This window comes from Solea solea, chromosome 18, assembly GCF_958295425.1.
Source record: "Solea solea chromosome 18, fSolSol10.1, whole genome shotgun sequence".
NCBI classification, from domain to species: domain Eukaryota; kingdom Metazoa; phylum Chordata; class Actinopteri; order Pleuronectiformes; family Soleidae; genus Solea; species Solea solea.
The window spans coordinates 19,402,406-19,419,891 of record NC_081151.1 but is presented as its reverse complement, the minus strand read 5'-3'; the positions used below and the strand labels follow the sequence as shown (position 1 = coordinate 19,419,891).

The 17,486-nt window shown below is 41.1% G+C and overlaps 1 protein-coding gene across 2 annotated transcripts; it reads right to left on the bottom strand.

The window, feature by feature from the left end:
- Nucleotides 1-181: 181 nt before the first annotated feature.
- On the bottom strand, nucleotides 182-12,815 carry hif1aa (hypoxia inducible factor 1 subunit alpha a). 2 transcript variants are annotated; one of them, XM_058614792.1, is made up of 15 exons: nucleotides 12,520-12,815; nucleotides 6,758-6,948; nucleotides 6,266-6,417; nucleotides 5,182-5,266; nucleotides 4,280-4,389; nucleotides 3,295-3,494; nucleotides 2,982-3,088; nucleotides 2,732-2,879; nucleotides 2,269-2,621; nucleotides 1,972-2,171; nucleotides 1,765-1,887; nucleotides 1,437-1,669; nucleotides 1,240-1,339; nucleotides 1,035-1,140; nucleotides 182-751 (listed from the first exon to the last, which is right to left on the bottom strand). In XM_058614792.1, exons 1-15 carry the CDS (start codon nucleotides 12,549-12,551, stop codon nucleotides 588-590), a joined length of 2,304 nt encoding a protein of 767 aa, XP_058470775.1. In that variant the 5' UTR covers nucleotides 12,552-12,815; the 3' UTR covers nucleotides 182-587. The 2 variants fall into 2 exon arrangements, with proteins under 2 accessions (XP_058470775.1, XP_058470776.1); XM_058614793.1 differs by having other exon boundaries at nucleotides 1,437-1,666.
- Nucleotides 12,816-17,486: the final 4,671 nt, after the last annotated feature.

The window sequence follows — 17,486 nt, the reverse complement described above, 5'->3', positions numbered from 1 at the left end:
CTATTAAATGAGAATAACATTTAAACATTATTTTCATACTTTTAGACTAGAGACATCTTGGTAAGTACAAGTACTACAACATACATGTATGGGAAGAAAAAATAAAATTGTTCAAATCCCATTAAAACTACTTTAAAAAGACTTAATATATATTGCTGGTAATATTTTATTTCTTTAAGAAAATATAAATTGTGCGACTGAAGCTTACGGACACACTGCTGGCAGTAGCGCCAGGTTCCGTGTTGACCGGCTGGGAAAGGGGTCATCTATCGAGGCGCTGTGTGCTCACAGACTCTCGGGGAAGAGAGAGCATGGAAAAACAAAAACGAGTGAACAACTCATGATGCCTGAATCCCTTGCACAAAAAACCCAGACGCTGCTAAGGTGTTTGTCACTGTGGAATGCTGCAGATATCACATGATGTGCACAAACGGCAGCCAAACTATTATCAAACTCATACAGATAAATAAGGGGGAGTGAAGGGGCAAGGGTCATGGAGAGGGGAGTTGACAATGACAGAGAGAGAGAGAGAGAGAGAAACTGTAGTGTCCAGTCTTGTCCAACAGTAAAGCAAAGTAAGCATTGCCTCAGTTAATATGGTCCAGTGCGCGCAGCAGCTCCTGCCCCTGCAGCAGGTACTGGCGGCCCTGCACGGGGGCGTTAACCTCGCAGTCGTAGCGGGTGAGCTGTGGCAGGGAGAAGAGAGAACCGCTGCCTTCTGAAGTGGTGCCGAGCAGACGACTCGCCACATCTAAAAAAATAAAGAAATAAATAAGAGAAAACATATCAGAATTTAGATTCTTCTCTTGACAATGGGTCTTTTATCTGGTTAAATAAAGGAGAAATAAAAAAAATAAAAAAAAATACAGTGGACACGTGCTCTGTCCACGTCGATCTTTGTAAAAGTCGCTTCCTGGTGTGAATACAGCACGAAGTGGTCGTGGTCATGGTTACTTTTTCAAAGAACTGTGTCAATAACAAGGCTAAAGATAAAGAGATTCAAATAGTGATGATCACAGATCGAGTTCATTTACCTGAAGGCAGCAGGAGTATGGTGGTGGTGGTGTTGGTGGTTGTTGATCCCAAATTGGCAGCTTTCAGCTTTTTGCCCTGGTCCAGTTGCTCATGAAGCAAACTTCTCTGCAAAAACCAGACACGTTTGCTCAAACTCTCCATACATCAGCGGGAAACATAACAATAATTTACATAACAATACCATGTTTGGATAGAAGAACTTACGTGTTCGGTCATCTCTTTTAGGTCACAAAGTTTTCTTTTGCGCTGTATGTTCTGAGTAGCCAGAGTCCTGAGTGAGACTTCTTTGTCCAAATGTGGGGTTCTGCAGAACAAAGGGTATTATATTATTATATTATAACCCTACAAAAAAAAGTGATGACATTGAGTAATACTGTATAGAGCTTTTTGGAGACTAATACATTTTGGCAGTGCTGGTAGCAGGGGAGTTCACAGACTCGGGTGGAGATGGGGAAGCAGTGCGACTGCTCAGTGAACTGAATGGGGAGCTGGGATAGCTGCCGACGTCCTGTGTGATGTGGACCGGAGAACTCTTGAGGGATAGAGGCTCATCCGGGGTCAGACTGCGCAGCTGAAAGTCATCGTCCATGGGGATGTAGGGAGCCAGCATCTCCAGGTCCAAATCCTCCATCTCCTTGAGGGGAGGGAAAAAAGTCAAATTCAGAGAGAGAACTTTTTTTTTACTGAATCAGTGCAATTAAAGAACTCAGTATCTCCTGGTGTTATTACCTGTGTGGTAAAGGGGCTCTTGGGCTCTGTATCAATGGCAAAAAGCTTCTCCACCAAGTCAAGTTTGAAGTCTGAGCTCATATCGGAGTCCATGGGTAAACAAAAGCCCAATGGAGTGACAGTCTACAGGGAGCATATGTGAATGGTTACTTCCCCTCTTCAACACATTTATAGTGTATTTCCTGTATCGTGACCCCTCAGTCTTACCTCTGTGGCGCTATGGCTGGCTGCTGCAGAGGACGGAGCTGGAGCAAAGCTCTCGGGTTTTGACTCATCAGAGGCGGTGGCGAGACAGAGAGGCTCGCTGGATGGCAGGGGGGAAAGAGACAGAGCCAGTTTGTCGCCCGGGGAGGGCAGCATTACGTCGTTGTAGAGAGGGACGTCGCTCAGCAGCTGAATCTCTGAATCTGGAAAAGGACAGAGGAGAGTTACAGTGGTTTATGTTGACATAGAAACTTTGATGATTCAGTGTGGACAAAAAAATAAATAAAAAAAATCACAAACCAGGGCAGCTGAAGTCCAGGGAGATGATTGTGTCTCCAGCAGCTGGGGCCAGCAGGGTGAGGGCCTCAGGCTCCCCTTTCAGCTGGTCATACAAGCTTGGCTTGGTCTCTGCAGTCTGAGTAAATAGTTTGATCACGTCCAGCTCAGGGACGTTGTCCTCCTTCTCCTCGTCCTCCTCGTCCTCCTCCTTCAGCAGGGTTGGAGACATGTCAGACGGGCTGCTGTCCACCACAACAGCCTCTTCTTCTTCCTCCAGCTCCAGCACCGGTTCCTGTTCCTGCTCCTCCTTCTTCACAGGCTTCAAATCTGTGGTCTGCTCCAGTGACAAGATCATTTTCTCCTCCTGGATGCCACTGTAGCAGAGGACAAAGACACGGCAAAGTTAAGCCGATACAAAATCATACTTCTCTACTTCATTATTACAGCACTGAAGAATCAGGAGACTTAAGTGACTCTTTAGTACCTGAGCACAAAGTTGACGCAGACAACACACTGTGGTTGGGAGTTCTTGTTGTTGTAGATGACAGTGGCCTGAGTTTCCACCCACACAAAGCCTCCGCTCTTGGCCAACATACGGTACTGTCCTGTGCTCACCTGGCCCTTTGCAAACACTACAAGTAAAAAAGGGGGAATTTAGAGTTTCATATTTGCTTAAAAGTAAAAAATGTAACAGCTGGAATAGTTTAAGAGACATTAAAGTTTCTTGTACTTACGGTTATGGTGAGTCTTAGTAAGGTGGTCAGAGTCCAGAGCATGATAGTACTCGTACACGGAACGATTCAGTAAGTCCTCTGGATCATAACCCATGAGCTCAGTGATCCTAGACAAGCAAAAAAAAAAAAAAATAATGTTTTAACAGAAATGTAGAAATCAAGTTCCTGTAGTATTTACACTGAACACTAGGTGGCTCTGTAAGACTGTGCTGATGAAAACCGTGATAATAATAGAGAAGGACATCACATTTAAGAAGCTGAATGGCGGTAAGCTTCTTAGGCACAGAATAATCACTTCAACCAGCAAACTCGCCTCTCATCGCAATACGTGAACTTCATGTCCATCGTGTGGCGGCTGAGGAAGGTCTTGGTGTCCAGAGGGACCTCGATGTTGGAAGGGTGGGGAATGGGGTCACAGATCAAAACCAGGTGGGGGACGGGAGGCTCCGTGTTCTCGTTGGTCTTTTCAGTCTGGGTTTCATAAACACGGACATGACCAGAGCAGTGGAGAACCTGGGGAGAAATAACACAGGGAGTCAAACATGTTTATTTTCCTTTCCGAGGTTACCTCACAAATTAGTATACTTATTTTCAAAAATAATATATAACATGTTTACAGCTACAACTAATTAGCAGCAGTTTTAATTAATGGAGCAGTCAAGGATGTCGTTTATGTAGATTATGACTAGGAAGAACCAGATTAATTATTCTTTTTCTTCTTTTTGTGACCTCTGACAATAACAATGAAAAGAGAACTACTTAGGAAACAGTGAACATAAACTATACTATATATTATACAGAAAAGCATTTTAATGGTAATACAAAAAGTGTGTGAACATGGGTGACATAATACTGCAAGTTAAACTAAAGGTTGAATTATGTCAATTATGATTGATACTCATTAAGGTCATTTGATAATGGGACACAGTATCAAGTATCATAATACAATAAAAATGACTACAGTTACAACAAATGGGAGTGTGGATGTATAAGATTACCAATAATCTGACCATTGTCCAACGTAGCACTCTGTGTTGTGACAAAAATGATTACATTACAATGAGAAAACTTGATTCTCTCCGTCTTCCAATGGCACATTTTGTATTATACATTTCCTTGTATTCTTATGTTGTCTTTAACTGAATAAAAGTTTAAAGAAATACATTATTTGACATGCCCCACATCCTGGAAGTAGGTTATCCGTGTAATTTTGTTGAAAGGTGAATGTGTTTTCTGAAAAGGTTACATCTGATACAGGGCTAAGAATACATTTCCCCAGCGAGTTCAGTCGGACTTACCTTCCATGTAGCTGACTTGACATTGACGGTGCGGCCCCTGCTTGTCAGAGTACATTTCATGCGGAGGAAAAAGCTGCGCTCGGTGATTGGTTCCTTGTTCTTCTTGGTGCCTGAAACCACACGAGGAGGAAGAGAGCCACCGTTTAAAAAGGGCAAACATCCTCTATTTCGACAGGCACCCACCGATCGGCCACAACAGTGAAAGCAGTCAGGGCTTTCCATGTTGTGGCTCACTGGTGTGTGCGCAGAATTTTACTGTTTCACGCTGCCATATTCAACATTTGCATACCATGTAGACATTTAGCATGCTGATAAAAATGACTGCACTATAGCTGCAGCAGGATATATACAAAAGGAAGTAGTGGCCAGCAGAAAATGCAATGTGTTCATTATCTCTTATGTGCAATCATTATCTACGCTGGAAAGTAGATAGCTTTAGCTAAATTACTTCATAATTAAATTCTATCCCATCTATCCAGACACAAAGCAAGGCTAAATGGTGGTGTGCAAGCAAAACCGTGCATGCACTAGTGATGTTGTTCCAATATTTAAGTAGTTCTGACTAGGGATGGGGCCGATCCGATCCAGTATCGCATCGGGTTCCGATACAAACGTAATTCACGGATCGGAAATTTCCGATCCAACTGTAGAGATTTCCGATCAGATCCGTCTGTGCTTTAAAGTTGTCTGCTGAAATGTCTCCACAAGTGATTCCCTGACTGCGCTGCTAGCTGGCTGGCTACAAAAAGTGGAATGGATTTTCTGAACGTTCAGGAAATCCATTCCACAGTTTACAGCCAGCTAGCAGGCAAGCATTTGATCAACAAACTTGATTTCCTGTAGATTAGTGTTTGTGTGTGCGCCTCTGTGTTATACAAGTGTTATTATGGAACATGTCCGACCTGTTCTGTGGATGAGCATCTCTCGCAGCTCATCCTGGTCACAGGGATGTGTGAAGTCAAACACGCTGTGTCCAGTCAGGTCAAACTACAGCAAACAAGAGGGAGCACAAAATTCTCTTACCACATACATGTGAAGCAATTTGCATATAAGTAAGTACATTTTATTTGTAAAAAACCTTTCATAGATATGGAATCACAAAGTGCTTCACACGGCGATACATGTAAAATACAGATTTAGGTTCCAACAAAAAACAATAAAAAGATTAAAACAATAAGAATCCTAGTCTAGCTAAAAGCCTGATTAAAAAGAAAGGGTTTTTTAACAGTGTCCTATACACTGCAGGGCAGACATGTGACTAGTAGGTTCACTCATTGTCCACCACTTTATCCTTCACATGAAGGTCGTGGGGAGCTGGAGCCAATCAATGCTGACAAAGGGTGAGAGGCAGGGTGCACCCTGGACGGGTCGCCAGTCCATCACAGGGCAAACATAGACACAAACAACCATTCACTCTCACACTTACTGTTTTACTTACTTAATTTAGAGTGTCCAATTTACCTAATCACCAAATTTTTCCAGAATACCCACGAGAGAACCCACAGGTGCATGTAAACTCGGTTCGGTCGAGGGTCTTTCTAATTGGTGACCTTCTTACTGCGAGAAATGACATGTGACAACAACTTTTTCTATTAATAAAAAAAAAGGTGTCATGCTTATCGTTTACTATTTACCTATGCTTAAAAACACCTGATTAAATCTGCCAGGATTTGAATATTTCATTTGTGAACAAGGGTGACACATCTTTAGTTGTGGTTAAGGCTGGAGTTTCAAAGTGATACTGGAAGTCATTGACGTCAATAGTAGTAGTATTATCTAAATATAATCAACAAATTACTACGCGTGTGTGCGTATGTTATCTGGACTATTTATGTAAATATATTCAGATGTCATGTACATGTAGGGTATACAGGGTAAAATATTTTATATTTTGCTCAGTAACATTGCAAGATACATATTTATTTTGTCTTAAAAAGGTCTCTACAATACTCACTATCTCAAAACACAAGCTCAACTCTGACTAACCTGTGCCATCCCAAGGCATTTGTTGACATTCTCGGAGAGATAAACGATATCTCCATCTTCAGACAGCACCATAAGGAAGCCATCCAGAGCCTTAAGGTAGGAACTGTTGAGCTGCATATCCAGCTCTGTCTCCTCTTCTGCCACTGGTTCATCTGGAGAATATGACAAAGGGAGTGAAGGAAGATGGAGAAAGATAGGGAAAAACAAGACAGTGTCAGGACGTCGTCAAAGTCCTCCGTCGTCCAAAGGACAATCTTGCAGGGAAAGACAAACACTGCACTCACAGGTTTATCTGCAAATCAACCACTCAAAGAATGTGAGTCAATTTCTTGCAGCAACTGACAAAGTATTTATCTTAACCACTCTTTCCTTCCTCTGCACACCATTTCAAACAAAATAGCTGCATATTTCAACCGTCATTGATTCTTAAGAGACAAAAATGTATGCCATGCTACTTTGTCCAATTCAGGGACAACAAATACAAACACTGACCAGTGCTGAGCAGCTGCCTAATGCGCAGGTAGCTGATGGCGAGCCTCATGATGGAGGCTTTGTCCAGGCTGGAGCTGATGCTGTGGGGCAGAGGCAGCTGCTGGGCCAGCTCGTAGAACACCTCCGACTCCTTCCCACGGCGGCATCGCGCCGCATCCCTGGACTTCTCCTTCCTCCGCTCCGAGGTCACTCTGCGGGAGAGAGATGGGTCAGCTACAGACTTAAGATAAACTGGTTCCTTTTCCACTATAAAAGCTGACATCCCTGCTTCCTGACCATGGCCCGTCACTGGGGGAAATGGCTGCAGATGCTGGAGTCCGCCCCCCCAGGCGCACTTACATACACTAAATGAGAGTATCTTACTGGCCCGTGACCAAAAGAAATGGAGTCCATCCCCTTAGAGTGATTGAATGGAAGGACGGAAATGAATTCAAGATACAGCGCAACACAGATTATCGTGACATTTACAAACATGGCTCAACTCATGTACAGAATGTGAATGAGAGCACTGGCACTAATATGCACACCAACATGGAGGGACAACAGACATCAGTAAGACACTACGGGCACTTTTACAACGATAAATCAATATTTTTTAAATGTATTCTGTGCACGACACATCTTTCGTGCAGTTCCAAGAAAAGCAGTACGAGGAAGCTCATGGTGGCTGACAAAGATGTTCAGGTGGCAGAGTGCCAGTTAACGTTTTGGTGCCTGGTGTCCCTTCATGTGAGCCACTTCTGAGGAAATAGGTGTATAGTTTTATGCATCACCTGGATGTGTGAAAATATCTAGCAACCGATCATTTCTTTTTATTACTCATTCGGGTTAAGAAAATACTGGTGAAAAAGCCTGTATCTAATTTTAACTAATCACGCGGAATTTTGTAGCCATCTATTTTTATTCATATATTTTTTTTATCTGCTATGGGTCCATCTTGTGAGTCTTAAAGTTTGAATTGAATTAAATTTAATTCTCTTTTATTTTGCCATCATAAATGCTTGTACCTGCACCATGTTATACCAAATCGATGTTGGTTAATAACATGTGCAGGCCATGATGTACGGTACTCTACTACTCTCTGGACCAAACTGTTTTCTTAATTATCTCGATACAATTGGATCATCAGGTTCAATCTCTAACATTACAATAGTCAATGTGAACGTTAAATCTATACAAAACATTCTCTCGGAACCACTATTCTATAACCTAAAAATGTATTTTAGAGGAAACTCAAGCTGCACAACAACACAATGAATGCCACTTCAAAAGGCCCTTGGCTTTGAAATGTACACCTAAGTGGAATCGATCTATTGTGGATTAAGCACTGACCAAGGCCATATTGTTATTTGAAGCCCACAAACAAGAAAATGAAGTCCAACCTAACCCACATGAGCTGACTGACAACAGCAGATACAAAGAAAATGTTTTTTTTGGCGCTGTATATTTGCATGCTGTCATATAAACACGTTTTAACCTAGATTCTATTCCATCTAGATTCTGTTCACATTAATAGCCCCCATTCGTCATCACAAGCAGATGAATGAATAACAACACAACAAAATAGTGGAAGTTCTGTTTATCCAGCGCTATTTGGAATACAGGGTTTTGATAAGACGGCTTTGTCCTGTTTTGAGAGGCTCCATTACTTCTGGCTCAGCATTTTATGTTCTCACAACACTCAGTTATCACTGAATAGGCAAAGCTTGTGCTTGGCTTGATTGTATTAATTTTATTATGAGCAGGGCCAGCTAAAGGTATGTGATGTGCAATGATTTAAGAAATATGGCGGTTGGTTACGGTCTCAAGGAATGCATCATTGAATTCTGGTTTAAGGAGGAAAATAAAGCCACAATTATTGATACTTTCAAAACGCAGTATCTATAGAATTGCAATATAAATTCAACCTCCGCCCAAGTATCATGATACAATCAAACTGTGAGAAACAACAACACCTCAGCCACAAAACATCCAGCTGACAAAGGATATACGCTTGTGATGTAAGCATGAACTCTTTCCAGTGTCCTATATATATATTAAATTAGAATTATGTTACACAGCTATCTAAGGCGAGGTCTGTTTGTGCTTTTATGTTGTCTTCAGTGTCTGAATAATAAATTGCTTTTATTCGATACCGTGCTTCCTCACTGCTTTCATGTATAAATTAAACATGCCATGCAGTGAAAAATGGTTCTGTTGATGTCAAAACAAAGACGGGCAGTGAGGGCATGGTTACATAAGCCTATTAGATAACAGGGAGATGCATGGCCAGCAGTCCTGTACGTTGCATACAATAATCACATTTTAGGTTTAATTACAGTTTAATTTAATTGTTTTTAATCAGTATAAGAGTGTAAACATTTTTTTAACTGATGTGGCTACTGGAGATTAAGTACAAACCAGTGTACAAGAAAAATCACTGTGGACAGTTTTGTCCTAGTTGCTTGAGGATACAGTCAGGGCTGACCTACTACACTACAGAAATGTTTTTCTGTCAATAATGTTCGCATCTTATATTCCTGTTTAGGGTAAGGGTTTTATGTTGAGCAACTCAACAAATAATATATAGTTATGTAATGAAAATATGCTGGAGATCTGTGGCGACAATATCAGCAAGTCTGTGGTGATGAAAGGTAGTTTTAGTTTGATTATTTGGTGTTCCGTTCATTAACTTAAACTGAGACGTACCCAAATGTTAAATGGGTACGGCAAAAACATAAATATTATAAATAAAATTAAGCAATGTAAGTAATTGATTTGGCAGAGATTTTATATACGCCCCCCCCCCCCCAACACACAATTATGCAGGGGTTGGAACAGGAGTCTGCCCTGTGGCTGGGGAAAAATTAAATTGGCCAATAAAGCAAAATCAATGGGGAGCAATGGGGATTAGGTACCTTGCTCAAAGATGCCATGACCGGCAACCCTCCAGTTACAAGCCAAGTTCCCTTTCTACTAGGCCATGAGCTACCCCATGGCCTAGTGGAAATTAGTTACACTAACATAACTAATGTCACATTACATCATCCTGTGCTGTTTATTTGATTGGCTCATGTACCACAGCCCCAGTCATAAAAAAAGAGACCAACAAGTCAGGCTACTTTGAGTCACACAACTTTACAAATCATCTCCAACTGGTCAAACATTTAACTTCTTCATGCAGTGCACAGGAGTGGGTTACCACTACATCTGTGGAATACTGTGTTTAGACAACTGACCTGGAGAAACTGAGCTATATTTTTAAGGTTATATATGGATCCTTATAATAGCAGATACTAAAAAAAATAAGGCAGTTTTTCTGTTGCAGAACACATTTTGTAGAGAAGGAATACTCTGGAGCCAAAATGCCCCTTAGGCATGTTTTCTCCAAAAAAGGAAGGATACTGTCAGGGTCTGAGAAATAAAAATAATAATACTGAAATTCCATTTATTTCATAAAATCATAGCATTTCTATATTTCTAATCATAGTTATTTCATATTCAATGACAAGACAAGGCCAGTTAAATAAGGCAAATAATACATGAATCTGATGCATATAAGTGAGAATAAATGTGGAAATACTGTAGTACGTATTAAACATTCAAAAATCGGCGTAGTAAGAATTACAACAATGCAACTGATGACGAAGAATTCAGGATGAGAGGAGACACTGCAGATACTTCTGCAAATTACACTTCCTTCCAGGCATTGTTTATGAAACTCTGCATTATGAGTGTAATGGTGTATTTATTTATGAATTATGTAGAAAATTAATGTTGGATTTTGCATTTAGAAGCCGTTTTCGGACAGGATGTAGAGCCTTTACTTTCTAGTGAAAACATCCTTGCTTTATAATCAATCAGTCATCTCATTTGCAACCTTGACTATAATTATGATGACCACTGCTACATGATTTAACAGTCTTATAGAAATAATTCGTAAATAAGCCATTGGTCACGTTCACTTTTTTGTCTATATTATTTCCAATGGATAATTTATGAAGATATGTACACACACACAATACAGATCTATATTGCCAGCAAAATTTCTGACTCAAGTTTTAACTAGTCTGTAAATAAGGAGTAATTGCAGTTGAATGTCTCAGGGCAACCTGCAATTTTCCAGCCAGGGAATTGCTACACACATTTGGCCACTCCTTTGACGTCAGGCCCTAGTGATTAAGAGATGAGACGGAAATAATACCATGGCACCTCACAGAGATCTGCTGAACCCACATCCAACGAGACCACAACTTTGGATTTCGTCTGAGATAAAAGTGAAAACTTTAAAACCAAACAGGATGTTACCTACACATTCCAAAGTGCTTAACTCATTGGCTGCCATTGACTGCTATAGGCGTCAATTGACCACTGCTGTGAAAATCTTGTGTGAAATAATTTAATTACTATTTTACCCCGAGCTAACACTAGTGGATTCACAATGCCCCTCTGTTTGTTTTTACAACTCTGCTGATCCTAATTTGTCAACACTATAATCTGTATTTTCTAAACAAGTATGTGGGCCAACACTGCTGTTACTATCAGGATGATCTTTTCCAACTGTTTGAATTTCAGTCAGTTAAGTGGAACCAGGACTGGTCTGTAAGGGTGGGGTAAACTTTGACTCAGACTATTTTAGTAAAATCTCACCAAATACCTATACATTAAGTGCAGTCAATGACACAAAACATCAGATAGTAATCTGCTGTATGTGAAGTCTAGGCATGCAGGTAGGTAAATCATCCTCTATTGATTAGAGTCAAAAAAGACAGCAGCCTTTGTAGGACAGGATTAATAACACCCAGTCAATGTCATCCACCTCAAACTATAATTGAAAGTGCATTAGTGTGCCATTTGTGTTTAAAACTATTTTGACCTCAATACTCTATTTTTGTATTTGCTGGTCAGTGAGTTATCTTGGTAAAGCATTTTAGGATATCTTAAAAAAGAAAAAAACATCACAATACAGATGAGCAATCAAATCATTAGAACTAGTTTTAGATGCAACCTGGATTACACAATTTATCTCAATTGAAATTAATATATACAATCCAGGTGAATAAACTGTTGGCCTGTTCCCTGCACATGAGGCACCATTGCCACTAAACACTGTAGCTCATTTTTGTGTCCAGATGATTCTCGAAAACTCTTACTTCAATCCTCCGTGGCAGACAAAAACATGCAGTGGTTTTCTAATCAAACCCAACAATGCACTTGTATTCGTATAAATAAAAGGTGTAATTCAACCCAAGGCCGCCTTTCCCTGGACCATAAATATTTCAATTGACACCGCACACCGAAGTCACATGGACACTTAACACTGTCAGGGTTGGTATATTAACTGTAAACAACAAATGATGTACTATTAATTGGGCGCATAACTGACACATTGATCCACACGAAATTGTAAATACCGCATATGTTGTATCGGAAAGCTGAGCAATTAAAACAAAAACAAAAACATTAACTTTAGAATTGAAACAAAAACAAACCATATTCGTGAGATACCACGTAGCTGCTGTGTTTAGTCGATTTTGACAGCTTTTTAAAGAAACACTTCATCGCTCTAGGTGAGCACCATGTCAGCTAGCTAGTAAGCTAGCCGCTTGCTAAAGGAGTTGCGTCGCTAACGAACATTTTGACCGAACTAACTCGCTCAGATAACCTTGAGATAACAAGCGTAATGTCACAGCGATAATGTTATCGGCGCACAGCAGATGACCAACTAGCCCATTAACAACAAAATGGCGTGCTACGTAGCATTAACTTGGCGCTGGGGTTACCTTTTCTTTTCGGGTACAATTCCTGTGTCCATGTCAGGACGAAAGAGCCGGAGTTGAGCCTCTATCTCGATATCCGCTGTGTCCGGGCCCGACGAGAAATAAACCAAATGCCGCTGTTTTCTCACCGATGTGACTCCGTAAATCCTTAAGCAATGCGCATACGAGTTCTCCGCGAGTGTATTTTGTCAAAGAAAGCGAGCTTTTATCCGTTCAGTGTCGTCTGTTTTCTCCTCTTGTCTTCTTCACATTCAGTGCCACGCTGGAGACGCGATACTTCGCGAGCCGAGACAATGCTGCACTGGCTCTGTGGCTCCTCCCTCGGCGCCGCGGGAGCGCGCGCAGTCACATGCCTATTTTTCCAGCGGGCACGCGCATAGCAATCATTCGCACAGGACAAGGCTTTTATTTTGGAGTGGTCGCAAAACAAAATTGCAGATTCTCTTTCAAGATTTACCTATATTTTTTAAACCAGTCTTTCCCCAACTGTTTATATGGATCCCACATTTTAAACCTGACCAACCATTGCCAACCAAAGGGGAAAGTTGTGCAAAATATGACTTCTCTTCCCTTTTTCCACTTCTGTTTATGTAACAGCAATAACTTTTATCTTAAATTTTAATTTCTTAATATTTTACAAATCTTTCAAATTTATATGGCAAATAATAACCTGAATTCACTTTTTTATACCCAAATTTGGGCTTCTTCAAACATAACATTTAACCGTTAAAACTAACTTTTCTGTTCACGGATGATAACATGCCACAAGGGGGCACTGCTTCTTCCTCATGACTTTATTTTTCCTATCTGCAATGTTTCTAGAATCTGAAAAATGCTTTTTCAGTTATCGCAATAATATCGGGAATCGCAGTTATTTTGGTCGGGATATTTTTTTTATATCATCCCATGTCTAATCCTGAGAAAAGCACTTTTTTCCTAAAAGATCGTGGTGCCTTCTTTGACTCCTCTGACTGCTGCCATCAGAAGGTCACCAGGTCACCAGTAGTAGACTCAGGGGAAACTGAGGTTGGGAAGCACAATTTTTCAAAAATACTACCCCTATTCTAATAATACGAAGCTAAATGCAAATCGGTGAAGTATTCCTTTAAGTGTCTTGCCAAGGACACATATAGACATATAGCAGAGCCAGGATTTGAACCCACAAAACCCACCCCAGTTGAAAGACAACTGGCCCTATCACTAAGCCACCATGGCTTAATCCTGACACTTTTACTTCTAAAACGTAAGTACATTTTGTATCAGAAAATGACTGGTTAATAATTAAGTGCATATACTTTAAGACTTTTTCTTAAGTAATATTATTAAAAAAAGTATGTAAAGTATCACTTTTTAGGTGCATTCTACTATAAGACTGGTGAGGATGAGGCATTTCACTTCTCACTCTCTCTGGCTTGCAGATGGGTTTGGTAATTTTCCTGTACCGCTTTGGAGACTTCTGCCCGCTCAGACTCCTCCTCCACTCTCACCACTGTTGCTCACATGTTGGTTGGTATTCATGTCACCTGTGACATGTCAGCTCTTGCCTGTGAAAGAAAAATATATCCCAGAGCTCACTCAACCGCCTCCCTACTGTACGCCACACTGCCTTCCGATACTGTTTAGCCCCACACTTGGCACATTTCTGCTGTTACAGCTGGCAACTACAATCAAACAGAGCACTGGCTGTCACTTCCCAGAAGTGTTGGCCGTGCAGGACAACACCTCAGTGTGAGTGCAGACTCTCGACCCGGCTTGAGTTCAAAAAAACGCACAAGCAGACGGAGCTTGTAAAGCATAATTTGGGAATTTACTTTTTAAGGCTTTTAGACCAGAGTGGGAGTGGAAAAAGAAAAAGAAAACTCTATGAGAAAGACAAACACTGATCAGTCCAACATTTAAAATTATAAGTGAATTGAATATTTTTGTACACTATCTGTGGCCTGATTTATACCATTAATAATGTGAATTTAAATTGTCGGTACAGTGTGAATTACAGATTTGTGGTGAATTGCCAATATACAACTCCTTATAAGGACATCCTGGTAGGTGTGTGTTTACAGGTCACATCTTTAGGCTTTTAAAAATGTGTTTTTCTCATCTTCTAATGTGTTTCTGGGTCAGAGGTATGATTCATTTATATTGCACATTTGATTTTTTTGTTTTTTAAAAAGGGGAGTAGCGATAATTGCGCAGAAGTCACAAAGCAGACCGGTTTTCTCTTCTTTTTGTTCATAAACCGAGCCTTTGAACTGTGACATATTTCCAAATTTCACAAATTTCACAAATTCAACCCGTAATTATGTAATTTCATCAGATTTAGCTGAAGAAACACTCTATAGTGCACATTCTTATAGCCTCTGTATATACTGTACGTAGAGTTACTTACTGTTTTTTTCTGCATTAATGAGGTCAGGCTAACGTTACATCTCAGTGCTGCAGTTTGACTTTACACCTGCAATTTCAAACATTACTCATTGTGTGTTGATTTATTTAGTCACCAAGACAGACTTTTATGAATGTCTGGAAGTTGTCTTCGGGTGCCACACCCTCCTCTGTGATCTCGGTTACATCAGAGAGGTGCGCAAGTTCATGGCAGCACTTGTTTTTAAATCCGAGGCCCTCGCCCGCCATCTTTAAAAGAGCGAGCGGTTTGAGATGAAGCAACCTGTCGTTTGGCCAATTCCGTGTCATAATCCTGTTACCACATCTGTAGTAATGGCCATGTGTCGTCTGTTTGGATTTCACTCCCTTAGTCAACAGCAGCCGCCTGCGGTAAGGACTGAGGCCTGTCTTTGCGTAGCATCTTTTTCATTAGCTGCTGCTGCTTTTAGGATATCAATCAAACAGGCAGGAGGGTCAAACACTGACTCAATCAGCACACACACACACACACACACACAGTGCTGGCAGCAATCCGTAAAAGTCTGCAATGAAAGCTGAGACAAGCCTCCTAAATCTCCCTCCTCTCATTCAAGGCATCACCTAAGGAGAGCTGCCAAACGCGGCCACAATAATGGCTCAGCAAAAAATCCATTCAATGCAATATCCCGCTCTTTGTATCGAAACACTAGAGCGTGTTCGCTAGGGAAAGCTTAGGGTAGATTAGTTGCTCTCAAATTCCTATTAAGCCAATGCTCGTCTAAAAAAAAAAAGAGAGAGGTGAAATAGAGACTTGAGAGCAGTATTAGTCGACTCAAAAATGTTCTCTGCTCTTGGTTTTGCAGTTGTTTCACATTATTACACACGTCTTTTTTGTATTTCAGGCCACCGATGAGCATTATTTAGGCGCACAATACTCCACAGGATCAGGGGCTGAGGAGATAAGCAGATGTACATGTGGAGCCAGAAGACTTCCTTTCTCAAACCAACAGGAAGCCTCCACCTCAGTCATGGAAGCTCAGGGTGGTTCGTGTCTGAGTAGGTTGAGCACGAGGCAAATTCCAAGTTTCCTTTTGTTTTCTTTGTCGTCGTTTTTTTAAACGGTTGTAAAGTTTGTCAGCAGCAGCACGAGAGTGCACCGCGTTCACGCTACGTCTTCCTGTGTCTATCGGAGGAAGCAATAATGACGCTGTGAGGTTTCCTGTTTATTCTCAAAAGAAAATGAGCAGCACGATAAGCTCGTTACTATTGTACGGCGAGATTAAAGTTTGACGTTCTTTTTGTCTCCAAACTTTCCATTTTGTGTGGGCATCACCCAGGCGGTCTGACCACAGACCTGGATGCTTTCAAAGACTCTTGTGTTTGTTGAGACAGAGGGCAAGAGTAAGACGAGAGCAGCGAGTGACCTTCAGACGGTCCTCATTAGATTCTTGGATTGGAACACTGGACCAACAATTCTGTCTCGTGTTCACGTTACACTGTGGTGAAATCTCAAAAACGCCAGGGTGTTTCACAGCAGCCATGACTCACCGCCACATATCTCTGAGTTCAGAGGAAATCTTGCATCACCCTCAGCATGTGTGGCTAATTGAATTAAGTGGACTCAGATGTCAAAGTGTTAACACTTTGGTCAACGATCACCTAATATCCATCCACCTACTACCGCTTTATCCTCCACATGAGGGTCGCTGTACCAATCCCAGGTGACATGGGGTCAAATGCGGGGTCACCAGTCCATCGCGGGGCCACACAGAGACAAACAACCATTCACTCTCACACTTACGGTCAATATAGAGTGTCCAATTTACCTAATCGCCCAATCTGCATGTCTCGGGACTGTGGGAGGAAAGCGGAGAACCCGGAGGAAATCCATGCATACACACACAGAACATACAAACTCTATACAGAAAGGCCCTATGTTCCAGCCGGGTCTTCTTGGTAGAAGTAATGCAGAAAAATCATAATTTTGTACTTGCATTTAGCTTTGTATTACTGGAATAGGGGTAGTATTTTTGAAAAATTGTGCTTTTAAGTGCTTTTTTTTGTTATGTGCCCACCAGTGACACTTGGTCCAAGTCTTGAAACTGCAACGTCAATTCTGCACTTTTTAGACCCACTCGTAGGGGGACGGGACCTCATTCCCAGAATGTAAACAGTGTCCGCCATCTTTGCTAACAGCTATGCTAACAGGACCAAGTGCCACTGGTGGGCACGTAACAAAGTAAAGAATGAAGATATTTCTCAACTCAAGGGAAACTGAGGTTGGGAAGCACAATTTTTCAAAAATACTACCCCTATTTTTATTAATACAAAGCTAAATGCAAATCGGTAAAGTATTTCTTTAAGTTGAGGTCAATATAGTGCCATATTTGTTGAAAAAGCCTCGGACAAGCTAGTGAGTGTTGGTGTGTGTGCCTGTATTTCTCCAGAATAGGGTCACATCACTGAGAAACTATTTTACCCGCTCTCTCACTTCTTCCATGATTTTTAACTGGCAACTTCACTTATTCTGGGAACCTCCGTCTAAAACTGGCTTCTCGTTTCTTTCTTTCTTTCTTTCTTAAAAAAAAAAGGAAACACACACCGAACCG

Coding starts and splice junctions, on each gene's coding strand:
- hif1aa (XM_058614792.1), bottom strand. CDS start 12,551: ATGGACACAGGAATTGTACCCGAAAAGAAAAG. Junction 1,888..1,971: donor CCAGCCATAGCGCCACAGAG/GTAAGACTGAGG, acceptor TGCTCCCTGTAG/ACTGTCACTCCATTGGGCTT. Junction 1,670..1,764: donor AGAGCCCCTTTACCACACAG/GTAATAACACCA, acceptor CCTCCCCTCAAG/GAGATGGAGGATTTGGACCT.